This window comes from Haliotis rubra, unplaced genomic scaffold (genome assembly GCF_003918875.1).
Source record: "Haliotis rubra isolate DU_JTF1 unplaced genomic scaffold, ASM391887v1 Scf62, whole genome shotgun sequence".
Lineage (NCBI taxonomy): Eukaryota > Metazoa > Mollusca > Gastropoda > Lepetellida > Haliotidae > Haliotis > Haliotis rubra.
In genome coordinates, this window is record NW_025767324.1 from 579,612 (window position 1) to 596,986 (window position 17,375).

The 17,375-nt window shown below is 37.7% G+C and overlaps 2 protein-coding genes across 3 annotated transcripts; one reads left to right on the forward strand and one right to left on the reverse strand.

The window, feature by feature from the left end:
• Positions 1 to 37: 37 nt before the first annotated feature.
• Positions 38 to 8,886, reverse strand: LOC124256187. Its single transcript, XM_046690159.1, has 2 exons — positions 8,789 to 8,886; positions 38 to 1,123 (listed from the first exon to the last, which is right to left on the reverse strand). The coding sequence occupies exon 2, from the start codon at positions 986 to 988 to the stop codon at positions 98 to 100; it is 891 nt and encodes a 296-aa protein (XP_046546115.1). The 5' UTR covers positions 989 to 1,123; positions 8,789 to 8,886; the 3' UTR covers positions 38 to 97.
• A 2,124-nt stretch (positions 8,887 to 11,010) lies between these two features.
• On the forward strand, positions 11,011 to 15,941 carry LOC124256176 (60S ribosomal protein L27a-like). Of its 2 annotated transcripts, none has more exons than XM_046690135.1 (5): positions 11,011 to 11,093; positions 13,241 to 13,304; positions 13,750 to 13,825; positions 15,108 to 15,279; positions 15,768 to 15,941. In XM_046690135.1, exons 1-5 carry the CDS (start codon positions 11,091 to 11,093, stop codon positions 15,894 to 15,896), a joined length of 444 nt encoding a protein of 147 aa, XP_046546091.1. In that variant the 5' UTR covers positions 11,011 to 11,090; the 3' UTR covers positions 15,897 to 15,941. The 2 variants fall into 2 exon arrangements, with proteins under 2 accessions (XP_046546091.1, XP_046546090.1); XM_046690134.1 differs by lacking the exon at positions 11,011 to 11,093 and adding an exon at positions 11,358 to 11,387.
• The last annotated feature ends 1,434 nt before the right edge of the window (positions 15,942 to 17,375 follow it).

The window sequence follows — 17,375 nt, forward strand, 5'->3', positions numbered from 1 at the left end:
TCGGGGTGGTTTTTTAGGTGGTGGAGGAACTCCTCCATTTGTATTATCATTGGAAGGTGGGGGTAGGTCAGGGAGTGGGGGATTAGTTCGGGAGAAATTAAAGGGGGATACACCAGCATGAAGAGGGGGAATGGGTTAACTCCCTAGCCGTCCCTATACTGTTCTGTCTGCGTACTGCATGATGCTTTGGGGATTTGTTAGGTGATTGAATTTTCACAGGAGAACCTTCAGTGGGTTTCTTCTGGGGTGACTCAAATCGTTTCATCCTCTGAACCACTGGCAAAGAGTCTTCATCATCAGCATCGCTGCCGTTGATTATTCTCTTTGGACTGTTGGGTTCAGATTTCCTACGGAGCTTCTCCTGCTCAATCTGCTCCCTTGACTTGTTTCTGTTTCTGGTTAGAGTCTCAGACACAGCTGGGTCACTTTTCCGATCTCCTCCTTTGGCATCTGTCTGGATGTTCAGAGAGGGCTTAGATCCAGCTTTCGCCGGTGACGGTGGCACTGGTGGCTTCACCTTCTCATTCTCCTTATCACTTCCCACACCCTGCTGCAGAGCATTGATCCTGCGAGTCACTGTTGGACTCAGCTTCTTCTTTGGCACAGCGTAAGCTGGAGATGCAGTCGAGGACTCAGATGATACCTTAAGTTTTGCCAAGCCTGCCTTTCCCTCAACTTCAGCCTTTTTGTTTCCATTTGATTTCAACTGAGTTACTTTCTTGGGATCTGCATAACTCTTTTCTACTGACTGTGGTTTCTGCCCTTTAAGAAGGGCAGGCTTAGCAGAAGTGATTGCTGGTTTTGCGGAGAGGGTAGGTTTCTGTCTTGGTGCCGGTTTGGGATGCTTTGTCACATCATCTTGTCCTTCAGGTTCCCGAGACTTCTCCAACTCTTCATTTGTCTCTCCTGTTTCAAACATTTTCTTGATATTTTTCATCTTGCCTGCCGGCAAGTTTCTAACACTACTGCTCTGTGTGTTTTGCTCCATTTACTCTGATTGGTGGCTTAAATAGAGTATTGATGAAACCTGTCCTGGAGAAAGCTCAGCAGAGCCTTCCCCCAACAGCACAGGACATAGTTCCTCTTTCATCTCAGCCATTGACGATATCCTTGACGGAAGCATCTGAAATGAAAAACTTTTTAATTCAATTTGTTGATATTGTTAAACAACGCACTCAGCACTAATCCAGCTATATGGTTGCGGTCTGTAAATAATCAAGTCTGGACCAGACAATCCAGGTGAAATTAGGTGAAATGGGGTTTAACGTCGTACTTAAGAATATTTTGCTCATATGACGATGTGTATGTGGGTATATGTGTGGCTGCTTGTACTAGACCAGCTGGATTTATAGTGCTAGCTCACTGAGATACCATGCCGCAGTGAAGCATGAATACCCCACCCAGACACATTATACGGACTCCGAGCCGACGAGTCATTGTTGTACCCATTAATTCCGAACCGCCAGGCAGGGACCAACAAGTACCATATTTTAACGTCTTTTGGTATGACGCAGCCGGGGATCGAACCCGCGACCTTCTACTCTCTGGGCAGACGCCCTAACTACTGCACCACAGAGGCTGTCAGGATGATCCAGTAATCAACACCATGAGCATTTGGGATACAATGACATGTGTCAACATCAGTCACCTGTTACGACAAGCATGGGCTGCTGAAGACCAACTCTAACCCGGATCTTTATGGGTCATTTTTAAGCAAATACGGTACAAATGCAAAAATGGTACAACAAACCTTTGTCCTCAAACTCCTCCTTATACTAACTGGGTATTTACTTAATTACAATGAATTGGGCACAAGAAGTTCATGAGTTACCATTACCACACTGCAGTTTCTGATAAGGAATGTCTTGAGGTAGTACAATATCCCTGTTAATGAACAGTGTAACTTTCACCTTCATCGGATCAGCAAAGGAATGATGTAGAGTGATGAATATTAACACATCACAAATATCCAATCAACAGTCCCTAGTTTGAACTCATCCTCCAAATACATGTGCATTCTTATCAAAATTAATTAATACTGACATCCACTGTCCTGAATTCACCAGTTAGCAGCTGAAAGAAGCCAGTGGTTCTTCAGGTGTATCTCGATACACTGAAGGTCACCTGATGGTCACCAGAAGCTTCACAAGGTTTAATATGTTTACATGTCACAGAAGAATAAAAAAATTGTAAGTTCATTATGAAGGGAAATGACAGTGGTGGATGAAATTCTGTATAGATTTTAACTTAAACCATAGACACAAAATGTCTCATAAACATTCATTATTCTTATAATCACAAAATGTCTTTTAAACATTTATCAAATACCTTCCTGAAAAAATATTGCAATGCGTATCGTTTGAAAAGTGTAAAACCGATAAAACTGTGCAGTCACATTACGATGTAGCATTCGTAAAATAGCACCTATCACGACAAATGGTTTCCATTTAGGTCACAGGACTTAACATCTTCATACACAAAGAAAGTCTCAGATATCACACCTTATCCAGGTGTGGTTGCACCAGACATTTCAAGCTCTAAACGGTATGTAAGGTGAACAAATGTACCCATTAGCTTTGGTTGACACATGTCATCACATCCCAGTTACGTAGATCGATGCTATGTAAACAAGAGTCATCAGAAGATGACATATCCCCGCCCCCACATCTTTGAAAGAACAAATCATCTGACAGTTACTTAAAGTCCAGCTTGATTTTAGACTAAGTGCAAATCGTTTCCATGGAAATCATGAAAAAAAATAAATGACAAAAATCTGCAAATAGCAAAGGCACCACTTTGGGATCTGCCTCACATATCTGCCAAGTTTTGCTGAAAGATATTAAGAAGTTTTCGCGCAGTGCTCGAAACAAAACCCATCCCTTCCTTTTGAGACTAAGTTCAATCATTTCCATGGAAACCGAGAAAATAATAAATCACAAATATCTGCAAATAGCAAAAGGCATCACTTCAATATCTGCCTCACATATCTGCCAAGTTTTGCTGAAAGATATAGAGAGGTTTTTGAGTTGTGTCTCGAAACGAAGCCCACCCCTCACTTTTGGGATTAAGTCCGAATCGCTTCCATGGAAACCGGAAAAATAAAATGCCAAAATCTGCAAATAGCAAAAGGCACAACTTTAGGATCTGTTTGATATATCTATCAAGTTTTGTTGAAAAATATTATATGGTTTTTGAGTTGTGTCTCGAAACGAAAGCAATCCTTACTTTTGAGACTAAGTCCAAAATGTTTCCATGGAAACCAAGAAAATAAAATGCCAAAAATCGGCAAATAGCAAAAGGCACCACTTAAGGTTCTGTTTCATACATCTACCAAGTTTTGTTGAAAATATTGAACGGTTCTTGAGTTATGTCTGGAAACGAAGCCCACCCCTCACTTTTGGGACTAAGTCCGAATCGTTTCCATGGAAACCGGAAAAATAAAATGCCAAAATCTGCAAATAGCAAAAGGCACCACTTAAGGTTCTGTTTGATATATCTACCAAGTCTTGTTGAAAAATATTGAACGGTTCTTGAGTTATGCTCTGGAAACGAAGCCCACCCCTCACTTTTGGGACTAAGTCCGAATCGTTTCCATGGAAACCGGGAAAAATAAAAATGCCAAAAATCTGCAAATAGCAAAAGGCACAACTTTAGGATCTGTTTGATATATCTACCAAGTTTTGTTGAAAAATATTGAATGGTTCTTGAGTTATGCTCCGGAAACGAAAGCAATCCTTACTTTTTGAGACTAAGTTCAAAATGTTTCCATGGAAACCAAGAAAAATAAAAATGCCAAAAATCGGCAAATAGCAAAAGGCACAACTTTAGGATCTGTTTCATACATCTACCAAGTTTTGTTGAAAAATATTGAACGGTTCTTGAGTTATGCTCTGGAAACGAAGCCCACCCCTCACTTTTGGGACTAAGTCCAAATCGTTTCCATGGAAACCGGGAAAAATAAAAATGCCAAAAATCTGTGAAATGCAAAAGGCACCACTTTAGGATCTGTTTGATATATCTACCAAGTTTTGTTGAAAAATATTGAACGGTTCTTGAGTTATGCTCCGGAAACGAAGCCCACCCTTCTTTAAGACTAAGTCCAAAACGTTTCCATGGAAACCGAGAAAAATAAAAATGACAATTATCTGTAAATAGCAAAAGGCACCACCTTAGGTTATTTTTGACATATCTACCAATTTTGGTTAAAAAATATCGAACGGTCTTTGAGTTATGGTCCGGAAACAAAATGATTACGGACGGACGGACGGACGGACGGACGGACGGACGGACGGACGGACGGACAGACGGACGAGGCGACGACTATATCCCACCGCATTATATGCCGGTGGGATAAAAAGGTTATTTACCATGGAGACGGTCATGATTATATCAGAGGGAATTAATCCAGAGAGTTCAAGCAAGCAGCTACAAGGTAGAAAGCATCGTCACCAACTTCAACAATTAACAACATGCTCCTTGTGTTTAAACACGGCTCTTGCCTCACAAACTTGAAACAACTTCCAGAACAAATAAGAAATTTGCCAGTGTGTAGTCAGGAATGACTGAGACAGTTTCCGTGTACACATACATGTTAAATGTCTCACCTAGCTAACACTCAGTACATGCTCAGGGATTTACTGAAACCCCAGCAGAGGCTGGTGTTTGGCTGCAATAAATTTTAGTAGAAATTCCTTAATTGAAATTATCCAATTACAATCCATGTCAATATAATTGTGATGACTTTGTTGGGTTGATAGGTATTTCACGGTTACCATGGTTACCAGGATCAATAATGAGTTCGTTAGGGCCAGACAATCCAGTGATCAACATCATGGGCATCGACTTACGCAATTGGGATACGTTGACATGTGTCAACCAAGTCAGCGTGCCTGACCGCCCCGATCCTGTTAGTCACCTCTTATGACAAGCAAGGGTCACTGCTGAAGACCGATTCTAACCCGGATCTTCACGGGTCACCATCAAATATCGGGAAGTACATACAAGATACCACTAATGAGGATAGGGCACAAGGAAAGAATATTTAATGATTATTCATATCAATATCAATGTCATCGCTAACATTGTACAAAACCTTTGTGATAAAATAAAGTTTTAATTACTCACACAATACACAAAGCTAGTTCTTTATTTATGGGTTGCTTCTAAAATATGTTCAGAGAGTGGTTTAGCTAGTTATCCGTCCATAATTATGTCACCACTTACCACTGATGTGAAATGTATTCAGTGCTTTCACACTTTTATGACAATTTATTGACAATGGATTGATAGTTTGTTAGCGATTATTGATCTCTATTATCTATATCGACAGTCATCCCTAAATGATGATCAGGCTGGAAGGATTCATTTTAAATTGTTGAATGTTATTTTGACATATGATGTCAAAGACATTTAAACTAAAGAATCGTCACGCCGAAGACCCAGGTTCGAATCCCCACATGGGTACAATGTGTGAAGCCCATTTCTGGTGTCCCTCGCCGTGATGTTGCTGGAATATTGCTAAAAGCGGCGTAAAACCAAACTCAGTCAGTCAGTCAGTAAACTAAAGAAAATCTCACAACTTTTTACCAGTACCCCATTTGCTTGCCAAGATTTTTCAACTTGGAATCCAAGACACATCCTAGATGCTGTTTGGTACTGAGTAACACGGACAATTTGCTCGGCACCAGCAACAAATTTATACCTTGTGGTCAAAGCACAAAAGCAGATCTTATTGTATTTTTTTGCATTTTTTTTTTATTGTGATAGCAAGTGATACAATATTCATACAGTTGGATAATACACACAACACATATTCCAGCTGCGGGAAAAGTGAGAGACGACATGATTTATGGGTTTATGAATAAAGTACAAAGAAAGAGGTATAGGGATGTAGGAAAGTAAGAAAATAGAGGAGAGAAAGGATGGTATTATCAAGCATTGGTTTGCGTCCATCTATATTAGTATAGGGGCCATGTCTCCAGAAATGAATTTCTCTATGTTGTGATTATATTTTATTAGCGGTAATAATTGGGTAAATATGGGAATAGTCTTATTGTAATGACAATTTTGAATGTAACGCTTGGTTATTATAAAAAGGTGTTTTTCAAGGATATTCAACTTTGAATCGCCAAGAAGAAAATTATTCATATTTAAGTCTAATTTTGAATTGGTTCTACTTTCATACCAAAATTTGAACTCATTTATCATAGTTTGAACTTTTCGACAGGAAAAAATAAATGTTCTAGTGTTTAACTTTCTGATTGGCAAAATGTACAAAATCTTAATGTATTGATTCTAACAAGTGACGACCTAACAGGACTGATCTTCAGCAATCCATGCTTGTCATATGAGGCTAGCAACTGGATTAAACTCATGTGAGGAAAATTGAACTTTGATTGTATTTCCTAATTTTCACCATACAAATGTCAATAAACTCTAGACTTGTCATTTCCTCTTAGGATATCAGGTTTCTCAATATAAATTTGAAGGATGACTTGTCTGAAATGAGCTGTGAATGAGATGGATTCAACTCATGAGGTCAAACACTAAACAGGAAGTAAGTTGTATTTATAGCCTGAGGATTTTCAAGATACTATCAGACAAGGTCCGTTGTTGGTCATATGGTAGAAAATGCAGCTTGTGTCACGTCTTAAATGTTGCTTTGAGGCTGAGGGTCCAGATAACTTTTAGGATTTGATATTTATTCTTAAGGACAGACACAGACAGACAGACATTCGAATCGCACATACCATTAGGGAATTAATATATTTGCAGAAAAATAGACACCTTTGTGGTGCCTGTATGTGGGTGTATATATATATATATATCTATGGTGTTAAATTACAAGGATCATGAATTACCTCAGTGTACACTACAATAAATATCCCTAAAATACTAAAAATAGATAACCTCTTTTAGCATATACACATGAAAATATTAGAAATACAGATACCATCAACCCTTTAGTTAACAACAACTCTCTCAGTCCTTCTTGAATGAAAATTCTAATGAGTTACATTGTCAATCAACAAGCACAACTAAATTGCTGCACTTGATCAGCTCTTTCAACACACACAATTACAACCCCTTACTTCTACTGATAGTTGTTGCCCAGATAAGCTGTGTATCTGGCTAAAATACACATAGAATGACGATTGAAAAATAATTGTTGCATACCACCACGATTTAAAATGTTAGATAATGCTAAAAAGTTTAAAACAAACGCATTATTTATACAAATCACTTGTTAATGAAAAGACATCGACATTGTTGTACTGTTAGTATAGGACAAGTGTTGTAATGTCAGTATAGGATACGTGATGTTTTATGAAATAATTTCCATTATTTTTAAGTTGGTTTTGATTAGGTATGACATAAGGCAGAACATACCTGCTTAGTAAACTTACTCAATGACGTAATACTTAGGTGAGTAAAGTGACTGAAATACGCACATATTTGAAAGCAGTGGGTAACGGAAAATGAAATACCCACTCAACATTCATAATACCCACTCCCATAAAATACAGTGGGTACAGTACCCACATGAGCTATATCTTATCTGGAGCTCTGCTATATAACATCTATATGTATCACTCAATACATTGCTGATCATGCGGAAATCACACAATCTGAATATGAAGAATTCTAAATATGAAAATAAGTTTCAATAGTCTCTGAACAAAAGCTGTCAGGGTTTTTTTTCCATTTGTCCTAAGGACACTGCCAACAAATTTCCATTTGAGGTACTTTACTATTGGTAAAGTACAGTTATATTGGTAAAGTACTTGGCTTACTTTGGGTACTTTGTCATCAGGGATTTAAACCCACACTTGCAGAATCAGGCACCTAATCACCATCACACAAACTCAGCATCTAACCCACTTGCCACTCTTTGCCAGTAATGTGATCACTGCTCATTGTTGTGATACATTAACACTGTCAGCATGATTACACAATGCCATTTAGAAAGTGGTCAAATGTAACATACGTCATATTTGGGATTACACGGTCAAAACATAAAAAATGTTATTTTGTAATTTTTTCACTGAATACCAAAACAATACATCATTTGTTGACTTGTTATCGTATCCCCCATTTGTATTTGTTAGCAATATTTGTGATGTGTATCATAGTTGATTCATTGCAGCCCTAATCATGCTAATGTCTGTATCAATACCAAATTAGAACAATATCTCTTTAAGACACAGACTGCCTCTATGATTACTGGGTTGGCATTAGAAAACCTGCATTAGCATGAACCAGTCAAAGACAGTACTGCGCTCAGTAAACGTCATTACACCTCACCAATTGAGACATTAAGTATGACAATCAATCCACGTACAAGCAAATGCATTGTCTGATATTGGCCTAAATATGTATAGGATATCGTGGAGTCATAAGTTTTCGCTTGGATAAGACACACCACACGTGCAACGGAACCAAAGACATTTGATTTGGTCTTCCATGTCAAGTGTCAGTATTCAGCTACAGGTTATTGATTAATTGTATCAGAATAAATATATGGCCATTGATCCCTACATGAAACAAAAATTGAATGAGCATTGTATGTTGCTATTCTAACGCATCTTCATCTCCAGTTTGACAAACCAAAGCTAATACAATAGCAAATCATCGTGACAGGTTAGTTGTCAACTGTTCGCTACAGGCGACCAACCTCATTTGGAATGTTTTGGACACCGGGATGAGACAGCCAGGGTTGACAGAGCGTAGAATTCTAACGCTAGATGTGGGAAGTGGCATTATTTATGAATATCAAATGACAACCTACTCAGCCAAAAGTTCAGCATATTTCTTCCTCCTTGATCCATAACAATCCGAAGTGTAATCTACTTCCTATATTCGCTCGGGTTCCACAGATCTGTCAACATTTCGATAACTTCCGGTTTAAATCGAGTGATTCCGTAAACTTCCGGTAGCTCCATAGACTTTCCCTAACAACCAACAACAATGGTTATGGTCGTCTGATGGAAGAAACAACAAGGTTCACCAAATAACCCAGTTATTTTTGAGGTTTTTACTTATTCATATCATGATTACAGTGTTTATCTATGAAATAGCAACTGGCGCGTGACCAAAGCACATGAAGACCATACAAAACAGGCTTAATTAATTTTATCTTACCGCACACATAAAAGTCGCTTTCTGATTGGCTGAGCGCTCTTCTTTACTTTCAATGTACCCCGCTTACAAGCGAGTAACATTTCAATGTACCCCGCTGTCAATGGCAACTCATTCTGTACTTCGAGGTAGTAATTCTTTATCTCGAATAACATTCAATCACGTATGATGTATGGAAATTACCGATGTTTTGCGAATGCAAATCGATGGAAGGGAGATAACTATAAATCTGTTTCTCTTGTCAGCAAAATCTAGCGATGGCTGCAAAAAGATTTGTACCGTGCTTCAAACAATTCAAAATTAACAATAAGGTTTTCGGTAAGATAAATACGTTGTAATAATGTTTTATGCTAAATTTGAGATGAGTCAATATCCATGGAAGTCATCCTTTCAGATGATGAAAATGACAACTTAACATTGGCCCGTCTGTTTCCTTATGTGTCAATGTTTCCGACTAGACTACATCTAGCTAACTTATGATAATCCCTTAGGAACAGTTTTACAACATTCTGTTTGTACTCCAAAGAAAAGGGTTCCTTCGAATTAGTGGAAAATTTTAATATTTGACGTTATAATGATTTACCACTTATGAAAAATATCAGCCGGTTTATGGTGCTTACGAACCTCAAAACCACAACCGGATTCGAACCAGTGGGATCACAGGCCTCGGCGTTTAGCCACCTGGGCCAACCGTGACCACCTGTAGGAAATTGTTTGTGTCTAGTTTGTTTTTAAAGCTCGATGACGACAGTCTGTAAATAATCGGGTATGGACCAGATAACCCGGGTCACCCTGAGAATAGATCTACGCAATTTGGGATATGATGACCTGCATCAGGCAAGTCAGCCAGTCTGACCCCCCGATCCCGTTAGTCGCGTCTTACAACATGAAAGGATGTTTACAACACGGACAATGAAAATAATGAGCGTAATATACGTCTTAAATACATAAATCTCACATTCGTATTACGTGTTTCATTTAAACGCACAATAGTTTATTTCACCAAGAGCATGGATACAGAAACGCGCATAATTTCTCCCGAAAATAAACCTGTTTTTCTTGTTATACAAAATCGTGCACTATGCCATGGAGACCCAGTGAGACCAATATTTGTGCGAAATCATCGAACACTAAAAGAATTAATATCACCCGCAAACGACTTTTGATGGTGCCTTGTAGTAATCATTCGATAATATTATGAGAGAAAAAATGTGATATTCATAGACAAAAAGGAAAGGGGTAAAAATCCAAATCATTATATTAAGGAAGTGCCGTTCTGTTTGCACTCATTGGAATCAAAAGCGTATTGACAATCATTTGCGTCATAAACGTACGTTAATCTATGGACTCGTGAGCATATGGAGTCATACATATGTTGACAATCACTTGAGTGATAAACATAAGGACAATCATTTAGACTTAATTTCATATGGAATGCAAGAGAATTTAGGGTTACTTATTTTAATCGATTTCGATATTTGAGAACGCTATATACCCACTGTAGATATTTTACATAGTATCTTCCTGGTATGCAATACGGGGGATATAGTTTTCAGCTTGTCCGTCATCAGAATCCTTCCTTTAGTAATCATCTCCCCGATCATATATATCTCTCTATAACTAATAGGAGGTCTTTCATTACTCTTAGCACACACAAAGACCAGGTGATGAACTAGTGCCTTGCGCTATTTAGGGAGTTTTAGATTTTGTACATATTTTTGTTGAAAAGGTACTTGTTCGTGACAATTTTACCACAAAGACCATGTGGTCTACTTAACTATATGAATTTGACGGACAGATTAGGGAGACATATTCTCATCCAGCCGGGCGAGCACAGCCGCTAAGGCCCCACAACGTTTGTCAAATGATTCGCCTACTGTAACTAGCTGTTTGGAAAATACTACATTACCAAACCTATTTCCGCTTCCGTCCTCTTTCACTGATCCACCATCATGGTATGTCAGCGTTGGCCTAACTGAAATTCTATCGACACGTAGCGATTGAATCTGGCACTTGAAAATATCACCAAGGCCAATATGTTATAAAATAAAGGTTGCTTGTTCATACAGTGGTCATATTTTACGCCCTAATGCAAATATTTGAACTGAAAACTTAATGCAACTTTGTATGTGAGTGCGCGATATGATGCATTTCTAGTGTTGACAAGTGTAAGGAATATTTTCAGCTGGTATTGCTTAATGAAATACGTTTTAAAAGTTATGTGCTTTAGTTACATGGCGTTTATTGCGGTAAGAGTTCCGCCTGTAACCCACGCTTGAAATGTATTCTATTTATTAGGGTTATTTCGAGGGTTTTAGGGTTCGAGGGTTATAAAAACACATAGACATAGGCGTATATTCTTAGGCCTATAATGATAAAAAATACGGGGGTTAATGGCGGAAATCTTTCCTTTATTGCACACGATAGGTAACATTTTCCATTATCGTGCCTTTGCATCAGTTGAAACGCATCAGAACATGCGTACAGAACAGGGTTTCAAATGGGACCGGTTAGCCATGTGTTAGCGAGGTTGGATATAGACTTGTTTGTCTACCCCTGAATAACATGAAAACTCTTCTTGTATCACAAACTGAATGCATGCATACCAGCCCTGTTTAAGTGTGATGTTTAAACATAATTTGTTTTGTCTGCCATACATGTCAGTAGTTGTGATATTGCAAAACATTCACAACATTGTACAATCAAGTACTGCCATGCACTTACTGCTAAACTGTTATTGGTCACCAATAAAGAAATTCGGTATATTTGTTTGGACTCGGTTGTTACAGTTCCTTCATCCCTTTGTTAAACCCAAATATTCTATGCAAAAATTGTGTTTGCTTCTTGTTTAATGCACACACAGCAATATTTCATATAAATCAAGTCTGAACCAGATAATCCAGTGTTTTACATTGCAAGTTTGGATACCCTGAGGTAACTAAATGAATCCTGTTGTGGATTATTTTGCAAGATACCAATCACTAATTTGTCTGGTCTAGACTCTCGTTTACAAGCTGCTGTCGCAGTGTCAGAATATTGCACACTCCGGTATTACACATTTTGCAACATTCACTCGCACCACTAATTTCATCAGTGCAAATTAAGGCATATGAAAGGACTAAGTGTTTTGGAAAAAAGTCAGTTTCCATGAAAACTTGTCAGATGAGAAAGAAACAATTTTTATAACTTCAATTTGTTTTCGTGAGCATGGTAAGGGGTGGGTTTACCTAACCTTAAACATAACCATGACTTAATTCATATGGCCTTTTGACATAATACATGTTTTTAATTGACAAATATAACATATAATTTTTGTCATTAAAGTGTCGGGAATGATCGGAAGTCTGTTAAACTAAAAGCATACCAACTAATGTTATATAAAACATAGTTTATTATTATGAACCACCAGACTTTACTTTCCTTGACTAAGGTTTTGTCTTTTAAAGTTCATAGCGAAATATATTTACTTGAAGAAAACTACTAGCGAAAGGGAGAATTTATTGCAATGTAATAAAATCAGTTGTAACCATTGGAAAATTCAAAGTAGAATAACGGATTGTGCAACATTGTTTTCTTGTGCATTGTTGACCCAAGACCATTGATTGCAATCAGGGTTTGCAGGGGCACGAAAAAGCTTAAAATTTCGACATATACACAAAAAAGGACGTAAGTTTGTTTCCCAGTGCAGCGATGTAATTAATTTATTTCCCTCTGATTTCCTTCTGGCCTACATTTGTCCAACCTTGTGATCGGTTCCCAATTTGCGGAGATCGATGCTCATGCTGTTGATCACTGGATTGTCTGGTCCAGACTCGATTATTTACAGACTGCCACTATATAGCTGGAATATTGCTGAGTGTGGTGTAAAACTAAACTCCCTCCAACCTTGTGTGTATTCAACTATTATGTGGCATGAATATGACTGACGTGGGTGATGCTCTGTATACTTTTTCCTGCATCCATTTTTAGTTTGTGTGTGTACTAGGTGCACATTACTGCATTGTGCAAAAATCTGATGTGCATGAGCTTATATAGCTTGTAGAGTGTTAGCAACTAGTTGGATGTACATGTTATGAATTGGTTTGATGAATTTCTATTGTAGACCACCTCGAAAAAGAAGACCAGGAAGCTTAGAGGCCATGTGAGTCATGGACATGGACGTATCGGTGAGTTTGAACCCCTGCCAGCAACTTCATAACAAATGAATACAACGATCTCACCTTAAAACTTGACCCAGTTCATAAAAAGGCATCTTTTAATAAAATGTTTTGATCATCTTAATTGATGAAATTGGGAAGTGTACTGTAAGATTTAAAATAAACTTATTTACGAGAGCTTTGTTTCTTGTCGAGATTTTTTATATTATTGAGCTATTTACATTTTGTCTGCATACATTCCATACATTTGTGTGTACTGGATACACATTTCTGTACCCTGTAAAACTCTTTACACGTGGACAATTATCAGTTTAGCTTAGTCATACTAAGTACCTAGTTTTACTAGGTACAGCTTTCAAACTTGTAGCAAGTAAGGCATGTGAATATTGAAGTGATATAAAGCATAAATTACAACATATTTACGGTTGCTCATCCTACACACATCTGTTTGCAGGCAAACACAGAAAGCACCCTGGAGGTCGAGGAAATGCTGGTGGACAACATCATCACAGAATTAACTTTGACAAATAGTGAGTAGTATACTATGAAATATGTATATGAAATCTCAGATATAACCATCTAGGTCAATGCCAGTTTTCATGTTTTGCTAGCGCTCTCGTGAGGCATGGTGGTTAAGTTTCACTGCATTTCAAGTGTTGTCATACAAATGTGGGGTTGCATTCTCAGGCACTGTTTGGATGGGTAGGGAGAGAAAGTTGTGCTTGTCATTGTACAACTAACGCTCCCCTCGTCAACATTCTGGCTCAAATAGATCCCCCACCAGCTTATGTGAAATGGTCTTCCAATGATCAGTTTGTCAAGTTCAGTGACATTTTTGATAGCATATAATGCTTGCTTGTGTATAATGCAAATACGTGTCTATTTTCATTCTGCACCTGGATTCCATATCTGGATTCATGACTAGAATCAGTCCCCAGAAGCCCATGCTGGTTGAAAGGGGTGATCAAATGGAATTCCACATGTTTTTTCACATAAAATTATGATTAGCTACCCCACTGCTTGCTAAAAAAAATCAATTGGGTTAGCATATCTTGGGTTGAGTGGTCTGGTTCTGTTAGCTGTTGATTGTACCATCACACCCAGACATGCTTGAATTTTCACTAACAATATAAATCACTGGAATATCATGATTATATGGCCTAGGCTAATATTAAGTAAATGCTTCCGTCTAGCTTGAATATTGCTTATTACAGCGTGTTAGGGTTTTACACAGACTTTAAAAAAGAGTCGTGGTGACCCACAGTATTATTTTGGGGAGTCATTTTCAATATTTGGGAGTCATTGTCAATATTTGGGAGTCATTGTCAATATTTGGGAGTCATTAAAATGTTAGCGTAATATTTAGGTGTGTATATCAAAAGGCAAGAGTTTTGCAAAGATTTTATTGTTTTGTGTTTTGGCATTAATATTGTCATTCACAGTTCAGTCATAACAAACTCCAGTTTACTGAACAAATAATCAGGCTTGTGATTTATTCACTGTAACATACAGTTATTATCATCAATTGAAAGAAATATCTAAATTAATGAAGACCTCACGAAAACTATCATTGTTTGCTTATCAGATAGATTTTATTGACTCTGAACTGAATTGTGAGGGTCACTCATAAAACTTGCATCGAGCTTGACTCGTATGATAATATTTTGAGAATCTTTTACAAAATTGTTGCGTCAAATACGCAGGAATCACACATGTAAAACCCTGGCTTGTAATTGACATGAATGCTGTTTCATTTAATTATTAGAAGTTAACTTCATTGTACACAAATTAATTTGAAGATTCAATTTCCAGCCATCCAGGTTACTTTGGAAAAGTTGGTATGAGGTACTTCCACAAGACCAACCAAAAGTTTTACTGCCCAACCATCAACCTGGACAAGCTGTGGTCCCTGGTATCAGAACAGACACGTGTGCGTTACGAGACCAAGAAAGATGTGGCTCCTGTCATCGATGTTGTTCGCGCTGTAAGTGTATTCTCCTTGGGAAATTAATTTCAAAAGGTTTTCCATCTAACCCTCTTTCAAGAGAGCTGAATGTCAGTGGTTGGATACTAAAAATTACACCACTAAATGATAAGTTTGCAGTGGTCCTGGTGGCCAGTGATGTTTGTATTGATAGTTAAGTAAATCTACGTATGTTATTTTGAACCAGGACCACTTATCATTTATCCACTCACTGGTCCTGGATCTAGTGGGAAATTTTGAAATATTTTTTTCCCTGCTTACTATTACCATGCATGGCATTCAGCATAATGGGGTTTAAGCAACGACTGTTTCTTATAAGCTTCATGTTACTCATGTTTTTCATGTTTTCGATGGTTCGTTTTGTGCATCAAATTGAAAGTTGAATTGGGTATGACATGCGCATCCTTATGTATTTTGGATGCACCTGAAGTCTGTTGTGACTGGTTTGATATATTCCACTTACCCGTACAAATTTATTCTGTTGCCAGGGTTACTTCAAAGTCCTAGGAAAGGGAGTCCTGCCTAAGCAGCCTGTTATAGTCAAGGCCAAGTTCTTCAGCAAGTCTGCAGAGACCAAGATCAAGAAGGTCGGAGGAGCTTGTGTTCTTATGGCATAACGTGGTTGTACAAAAAAAAATATTAAAAAAAGTGAAGAAATTCCATATGTTTGTTTGTTGATTGTACCAGTATATAGAATTATTAGTAAGATGTATATTCAGGTGTATAGCTCAGTATACACAAAGGTGGGCACTGAAATATTTTTGCCTCAGATTATTTTTAAAAGAGAATGGACTTTTAAATTTAAATAAAAAGAAAAATTATCTGGACTTGGATATGTTATTTGGGAAGAAAGTTTGAAGTGTTGCATATTTTAGTACTTTAGTTGAACTAGGGGACACACACACACACACACACACACACACACACACACACACACACACACACACACACACTGTCAATCAGTGTATATCTTGGAATCAAGCTATTGGAACATAGGTTTCTGGCATGTGTAAAAGGCTGGATGGAAATTGAATAGTTTGTTGGTGACGTTACATCAGCGACCAGCATTTTACTTTGCCAGTCTAGTGATCCAGACGTCAAACATTAGCAGAGATGCCAACCCATACCATATACATTACGAAAAAACCCACAAAATACACATCTACCATAACAGTAAAATTATACAATTTTTTTTAAAATGCATTAAAGTATCAAATAGCATACGTACCATACACAATGAATTCCAACCACATCGTGTTCAGTTTCAAGCTGTATGTGGATACTTACTACTAATTTAGGTGAGTACAATGTTAATAAGTTCTGCATGTTTTTTATTTAATATGAAAGTACTTTGGAAAAGTCAATGCTAATTTTGGCATCATTTTTGGCCAAAATACTAATTGGGCTAAGTAGGGTTGGCATCTGCATTAGACATAGGCATTTGTCTCACTGCAAAGCTTTCTAAGTCGCTCCCTATTCATTTGAGTGCTTGCAATCGACTTTCCAGCAAGATTCAGACACTGAAACATACTGCAGAGAACATACTTTGACCTGTTTTCTTGTCAGGATGTAATCCTTTCAGCAATGTCTTATTCCCCTGCCCTATGTGATCGGTCGGGTGGGATTTTAGTCGACATCTCATCCATCTGTCCTTAATCATTTCTTTTCTGCAGCATAACTCAAATATAGTCAACTATTTTTCAACAAAAATTGGTAGATATATGAAACAACATAAAGTGGTGCTTTTTGCTATTTACAGATTTTTTGCATTTATATATTTCTTGATTTCCATGGAAACAATTTGGACTTTGTTTTAAAAGGACAGGTGGATTTCATTAATGAGCACAACTTGAAAACCATGAAAGATTTTTCTTCGAAATCTGCAACATGTATTAACCAAGTGCAAAAGTGTAGCCTTTTGCTATTTAGGAATTTTTCAAATTTTGATTTTTCCCTGTTTCCATGGAAACAAGTTAGACTGAGTTGAAATTGAGGTAGGTGTCATTTTCCGGAGCAAACACCTTTCAATATCTTACAACAAAACTTGGAACAGATCCTGAAGTGGTGCTTTTTGTTGTTAGGGATTTTTGAAATTT

Excerpts from the sequence above, each read along its gene's own strand:
- LOC124256187 (XM_046690159.1), bottom strand. The coding sequence starts at position 988 with ATGGAGCAAAACACACAGAGCAGTAGTGTTAGAAACTTGCCGGCAGGC.
- LOC124256176 (XM_046690134.1), top strand. The coding sequence starts at position 11,358 with ATGTGCTTTAGTTACATGGCGTTTATTGCG. Across the intron at positions 13,826-15,107 it reads AGAATTAACTTTGACAAATA|CCATCCAGGTTACTTTGGAA; the intron begins GTGAGTAGTATA and ends TTCAATTTCCAG. Across the intron at positions 15,280-15,767 it reads TCATCGATGTTGTTCGCGCT|GGTTACTTCAAAGTCCTAGG; the intron begins GTAAGTGTATTC and ends TTCTGTTGCCAG.